The 7305-nt window shown below is 29.6% G+C and overlaps 2 protein-coding genes across 2 annotated transcripts in view; one reads left to right on the plus strand and one right to left on the minus strand.

The window, feature by feature from the left end:
* Nucleotides 1–137: 137 nt before the first annotated feature.
* Nucleotides 138–2160, plus strand: LOC115240801 (programmed cell death protein 2). Its single transcript, XM_029816167.1, has 4 exons — nucleotides 138–701; nucleotides 785–1196; nucleotides 1272–1374; nucleotides 1518–2160. Exons 1-4 carry the CDS (start codon nucleotides 338–340, stop codon nucleotides 1665–1667), a joined length of 1029 nt encoding a protein of 342 aa, XP_029672027.1. The 5' UTR covers nucleotides 138–337; the 3' UTR covers nucleotides 1668–2160.
* A 250-nt stretch (nucleotides 2161–2410) lies between these two features.
* The window catches only part of LOC115240780, a 12463-nt gene continuing 7568 nt past the window's right edge, over nucleotides 2411–7305 (minus strand). Inside the window, exons 5-8 of the mRNA XM_029816134.1 lie at nucleotides 4097–6773; nucleotides 3728–3935; nucleotides 3444–3646; nucleotides 2411–3279 (exon numbers count right to left, since the gene is read on the minus strand). Of these exons, the coding sequence (XP_029671994.1) occupies nucleotides 2882–3279; nucleotides 3444–3646; nucleotides 3728–3935; nucleotides 4097–6773 (3486 nt within the window). The 3' untranslated portion in view covers nucleotides 2411–2881. The remainder of the gene's footprint in view (nucleotides 3280–3443; nucleotides 3647–3727; nucleotides 3936–4096; nucleotides 6774–7305) is intronic.

A 7305-nucleotide genomic window follows, 5' to 3' on the forward strand; every position in this document is an offset into this window, starting at 1 on the left:
TTGGTCGAAATCTAGTAAATTCGCTCATTTTTGTAATTTTCACTCTCATTTGAATTACAGACTCGATACCCTGATTGGCCGTATTTCTATCTTCAATCTTTAATCTCGATCTTCAACGCATAATCTGATACTGGCTTTAGTATTGTAAATGACCAATAAAGTTTACAAAAGCTGGAGCGAGCACGTGTTTGAAATTGTTTTATCATATCTGTCAGATTTGACACTTAAAAAAAAGAGAAAAACATTTGTCTTGAGAAATATATACATCTATAGAAATATATATTTATTTTGACAAATTTCTGTTGCAATTTTAGCTGTATTATTATCTGTCTTAAATATGGCAATCGATTTAGGATTCGTGCAGACATGCGAATCGTGGCGACTGACAAGCAGATTTTTTCCTAGTAAAGTGGGCGGTAAGCCGGCCTGGCTCGAGCTGAAAAATATTCCCGGTAAAAGTGATCTAGAATGCGAGTATTGCAATGATGTTTGCGTATTTCTATGCCAGATCTACGCACCATACGAAGAAAACGCCGATGCGTTTCACAGGACTATATATATTTTTGTATGCAAGAACACAGATTGCTGCAGACCGAATCAAAATGGAAATTTAAAAGTTTTTCGATCGCAGTTGAGTAGAGTCAATACTTTCTATCCGTCTGAACCGCCTGTCGAGCAGAAGGACTGGAGGACAGACATTGGTAAGTATCGTAATACAAAAAATTATCTATTTCCAATGACATGGAACAATGCGGAATAATATCGTATATTTCGTTGCTTTCAGATGTGTCACAATGGGCTAAAACATGTTGTATATGTGGGATTGCAGCACCGAGTCACTGCGGCAAATGTAAAGTCGTCAATTATTGTTGTCGTGTACATCAAGTATATGACTGGAAGAATGGACATAAACATATATGTGGTACTGAAGCAAATAATAATAATAATTTCTTGTTTCCCGAATACGAGATTGTAATAGAGAGCGACGATTTGACAAAAGATATCGAGCAAGATGATCTTGAAAGCGAGCAGAAGGAGATTGAAAAATATAATGCTATGATTCAAAATGGCAAAGCTGGAAGTCTTCAGCATGAAGACGTTAATGACGATTTACTACAGATAGCTAACGACGAAAAAGATGAAATATTTGCAGAATTTCGTATGAGAACAGATAATTATCCAGATCAAATTTTAAGGTATATGTTTCTTTGTAGAACAATTAGAGAAATTTATAATAACAATCTGTATATTAATCTGTATTTATTTACTAGATATGATAGAGGAGGAAAAGTTCTATACATATCACAACATAACCAGATAATAGATATACCGAAATGTTCAGAATGCAATGGCAATAGACAATTTGAATTTCAAGTATGTAGAGTTTACTTATATAATAAATACTGGGATGGAAAATAATGATTCACAATTTATATTAAGATTCAAAAGACAAATTGTGTACATAAATTTCTGCGTGTTATATATGTTGCCCATACTATTTATGAAACAATTTGCAGATAATGCCACAACTATTAAATTTCCTGGGTTTGAAAGACATTGTCAAGTATCTTGATTGGGGAATATTGGCAGTTTTCACATGCAAGCAATCTTGTGTACCTAATGGTAAATATGTAAGAGAATATATATGGAAGCAAGATATTGTATGAAAAGAAACTGATTCGAGAATAAATCAGAACACATGAATGTATTCGCCTTGCTCATTTAAAAGATCTTTTTTTAAATATTACACATCTTACACTTTAATTGTATGAATTGTTCTATTATCAAAAGTTAATTAATTTCTTAATCTGGTAAATTATGTTATAAAAATAGGACAATAAGATAAACATTGATTAACAAATACATGATCAAGATTTCTGGTCCCTTATTAACATTGTACTGAATTATGACTGCAGTGAGGACACACAGGAGTTTTAAAAACTAAACAATAAAATGATAAAAAGAGTTTATATACATTCCTTTTATATAAAAAAATACAATATAAAATTATATATAATATTTCAATGAGAAATGTTTTCTGAAACACTATCACAAAATACACTCTAAGAATCACATTGCTTTCAATGATTATAATGTTATAAATTAATAAAAGTTTTGTCGCAACAACTTCAATCGACTATGATTATATGATTATCAAAATATATAAAATAAAACCGTATTACAAAAATCATATGTTACATATTATACTTTACATTTTCGTTGAAATATAAAGTGATAATTTTTGGAATATCACTGAAAGTTTTCTTAGACATCCTGTGATAACAATAAAAATTTTATTCTAGTAAATATATATTAAATATAAGAGAATAATAATCAGGTAATAAGTGCACATAAATGCGCATTGAAGATAAGAAAATCAAACATAAAATTAAGATATCTAACCAAATGTATAAAAATCAAACATAGAATTAAGATATCTAATCAAATGTATAAAGTACATGACGATCAATGGAATATAAAACACGATTTATATTACCATTCGTATGAGAGCTGTTCACAATTCGTCGCATTTATTTTAAAAGTATCAATTAAATTTAAAAGATTTTCTTAAAAAAAGAAAAAAGAAAAAAACGTTATTCCTAGAATTATCTTCGAAATCTTTTAAAAATATGAACAAAATTGCAAGAGTTGGTACTATAATATATAATATTGTACAGTACTTTATATAATACTATATAATACTTTATCACAATCAGAATAGTTATTACAAGAAATATGTATAGTTAGAAAATTAGTTTTATCATTTTTCGTGAAACATTTGCAATGTTAGATCATTAATCGATAGTCGAGTCATAAAAATACATTGATCTTTATCATGATTAATCAGTGGTTAAAAAAGATGATTCTATATAATTAAATATTAACTCGTTTTCGACGATCTTAACTTCCAACGATTACGTAACACCGATGCACTTTTATTACAATATTGTTTAAAGCATCTAAGCGTTAAAACTGGCACAGCCTTTGTTAAATTGTGCGAAAGATCGAATGGATCTTGCACACACATAGATGAATCAATACGAAAGTATTCCGGTTTCGCACTTCGCAATTGCGCAATGTAAAGTGCCATGGTATCCGGTAAATCCGATAATACTTCTGTAAAGAATTCCTTACGGCATGTGACGCCTAACAATGGACATACAACATTATGCATGTAATCAAAGCATCCGTAATACTCAAAAAATCCTAATAATAATTCATATATCGATAATTCAGGTACGTTGATAGGAACATTATTACCGACTCCAGTTTCCCAGCCTAAAATACATAATAAGATGTAAATTATGTGCTATGAACACTAGAAAAAGAATATGTAGAAATACAATTTATTATTGTAAAATAAACGAGATAATCTCTCTTTTCCCATCACATAAATTTCATATATAGACTATATGGATATATTATTCTGAATGAAAACTTACCAGATACAATTTTTGACTGATTATGGCTTTTAATTAAAGCAGCAACACTCGGTATTTTATATTTGACTTGTAAATAAAAGATGACTAGCCAGGTGAGAGCATAGCTTGTTATTCCATCAGGACCAGCCAAATTGCCCAACAAGATCCACTTTTTCAGAAACAATATTAATTTTCGACAAGGCGGATATGCTGTGTTAAAAGACCTAAAAGTTGAAGAAGAATTTCATGAAGTATATCTTACAAGAATCACAAACACTTTCTTAAAAATACAATACTTCTCATACTTGATAAGTTTAGAATTTTCGACTGAAAGGCCATTTGTAAATGAGATATCGCACTGTAATCCTGTTTGTCTGTGCTTCAATTTTATTATGGGTGTTCTGCTGTTGTCCAAAGTTAATTCTATTTCCCAATTCTCACCATCAGTATGCAAACAATTTTGAATTTGTTTACTTCTGTTTTTAATTACTTCAGCATTAGTACATTCATCATCTAGTACAGAAAATTCTTTTTGTAATTTTTTTTTTTTATGTCGGTATTTCTTATAAACAAATTTTTTACAGCTTTATGCTTTGTGTGTGTGTGTGTGTGTGTGTATAGGTGTGTGTGTGTGTATGTGTGTAAAAAAATATATGAAACAAATATATATTTACTGAAGTTAAGATATATGTCGATATCGCTGTTGGGCAATGCTAAACCAGTAACTCTTGAACCAAACATACACACTTCTTCTACATGAAACTCTTGAGTTTTGAAAGTATCCTTTAAATCCTTCATGAGAGTAATTGTTTTTGAATCATATAATGCATCATTCGATAAATAAAATAGATCAATAACAGTTTCGTTAACATTTTTTAATAATTCTTGCAAAGATTCTGGCAACAATGTAATTGCAAAGTCATTACTTTTTGCTAAATATTGATGCGTCTGTTTTTGACAGTGTTGTCGATAAATTGAATCTTGATCTTTATACCACAAAGTGGCACATGTTAAGCAGAAATCAAATTTTGAATTATCTTTTGTTTTTAGAAGTGTACTATGATTTTTGTCAAGATGTTCCATAAATTCCATTTTTATTTTGAATCTTATATTACACTCGACGCAAGCAAAGTATTGGATATTGTACCATAAAGTATTGAATCCTTGTAGTACATTTCCAACTTCCTTGAATGACTTTTCGCGATTCTTCTTGTGTTTAGGAGAATACATATGTTCCATGATCCAGGATTCACCAAGCTGTATCCACTTTATATTTTTATCACAAGCGTAACATTCCATCTTTGTATACTCTACCTTGATTAATTCTTTCAGTAATTTCAGTCTCTGTTCTTCGCTGCTCTTATGCAGTTGTGTAAGTTGCATAATATGTCGTTCACAACTAATATGTTCGTACAATCTATGTATATTGTACGAATGTGTAACATTACATACAACACAAAGCATACTTTCGCATTTGGGAGCGTACAATTGTAAACTTAATTTAATCTCATTCAGCTTGTTCTGACTGTAAGTAAACATAATTTCCTCAAAATCTAGAAATTTTTTATAATACATTCTATTATAACGATCCAAGACATTATTTTTTTTTCTAGCTTGTAAAAACTTATATGAAAAATTTGTAGTTAATTTCTTCATTTCTAAAGATATATCAGGAGACATAAATAAGCCAGAATTGCTTTCTCTACTTTGAGATATGTCATTTTTGCTATCAGTATTTATTTTAGCTATTAGGTCGCTATTATTATCAATATAATGTTCTGCTTGCGTTTTATTAATATTTTCTTCTTCCAATGTATCGATGAATGTTTCCTCAGTACAAATTAGAGAGTCTGCTGCTTGTGTTTTATTTATACCAAGTTCTTTTGTTGCAGTACATATATTATGTATATGATTATATGTCAGCAAAATATTTTGGAAGTGTTTCAAATGTCTTCCCCTTGTACTTAAATGATTAAATACATCTTCGATTGTATAAATTTTAACTTTGCAGGCAATGCAAATGTAAGTAAATTTATTCTCAATCAAGTCATCTGAATTTTTTTTGAAAGATGCACGATGATTTTTAATATACATCACAGGTTGCTCCATAGTTTGTACAGTGTCGCCATTATTTTCAAAAGAAATCAAATTTAAAAATTCGAGAAGTTCAAAAAAGCTTTCTACATTTTCAGAGCAATTATATTCTTGTTTTTTAGTTTTAATTAACAATTTAATATTTTCCTTATGTTGACATTTAGAAAAATGAATTTCTAACATTGATATGCCATGTATTATCTCATTGCAAAACGAGCATTTAAACATTGGGTAATAACTGGAAATATTAATTTTAATTTTTTTTTCATTTACAGACAAAGTCAAATCATGGATGTCTTTCATACAAGACATCATGCTTTCTTTATGTATTGTTACTTCATGATTTATTATATCATTTTCTTTTATCACCATATTACATTGATCACAAGTATATCTTGATGTAGTCTTCCTGTATTCTGGCCACATTGTTCCATCTAATTTTCTACTATTCAACTGCAATGGCTTAATAGTCTTTCTATCTTTATCCAAGTTTATGATGCGTATCGATTCTCGCTTCAAGATTTTTAATGCAGATATATGTTGCTTTTCTTGTATATGTTCCTCCATAGTAAGTTTATGGTCAAATCTATCACACAAAATACAAAAACTCATATTCACACATCTTTCAATTTGCAAAACATTATTGCTATTACGATCCTTCTTGTAAGATTCAGAGGAAGCTACACTTTCCTCTTCCTCTTCCTCTTCTTTCTCAGAGCCATTTGTCAAGTTATCTTTTGCTAATTTATTTTTACAAACTGGCTGTATTTTTGCAAAAAAATTTGAGTTACTTATAAATTCCGTTTCAGTTTTTACATTAACAAAAACATTGCTGTTTATATTTTTATCTAAGTTTTGTTGCTCATTTGAAAAATCTTCTGGTTTAGTATCGTTTATATATTTTTTGTGTTGTTTACCACTCACATGTTGATTAACATGTTCTAAAGTGGGTATCAAACATTTGCACGGTACACAAAAATACCTTGTATTAGAGTTTTTTAATATATCTTTCATTGCTATTCCATGATATAATAAATGTTTGCATTTCGTATCTGACAATTTGCTGGAATTATCAGGAAAATCTGAGATTTGAAAGTGGATATCTGAATGAACTTCTTGCAAATGACGTTCAACGTCTGTTAAATTTTCCAACTTGCATAAGTAACAGTACCATTGTCCATTGTAACGCGTTATATGTCGCGCTAAAAAATGTTTGTACATTTCGGCAAGTTCCACGCGTAGTCTTTTATAGATATATATTCATATGATAAATAATATCTGTAAAATTAATAATATAATACTGTATATATTATATACAGTATTTACAGATTATAGATTATATTAAAATTGTATTAAAATTATATAGTAATTAACTATGATTGCTTTTAAAACTCGACTGGCTAAGCTAGGTTAACTATCTGGCGTGTTATCGCTATTTAATCACTCGTTGGTGGCTTTTAATTTGCATTAATCATAGATAATGAAATAAGAATAAATTAACTTTAATTTGTAGAAATGTAACTTTAAAGAAAGTTCTCGGTAAATGAAAGTTAAATTTGAAAGAGATACCTGAAATTATGTTCGGACGATTATACAGCAGCACGATCACCCACGTAAGTAGATAAGAATGTAATGTGCATATCGCACGAAGAATTTCTTTATGTAGTGTGACGTCACTAATAAGTTAAATGGTATTGGCTCGTTGCTCGTTGCACACAGCAATAATCTTTGTTATATTTTGAAAGTTTAAAAGTTCCGGGATTCCCTATATATATTCCCCCCCCCCCCC

Source organism: Formica exsecta, unplaced genomic scaffold, assembly GCF_003651465.1.
Source record: "Formica exsecta isolate Colony F162 unplaced genomic scaffold, ASM365146v1 scaffold451, whole genome shotgun sequence".
Taxonomy (NCBI): Eukaryota; Metazoa; Arthropoda; class Insecta; order Hymenoptera; family Formicidae; genus Formica; species Formica exsecta.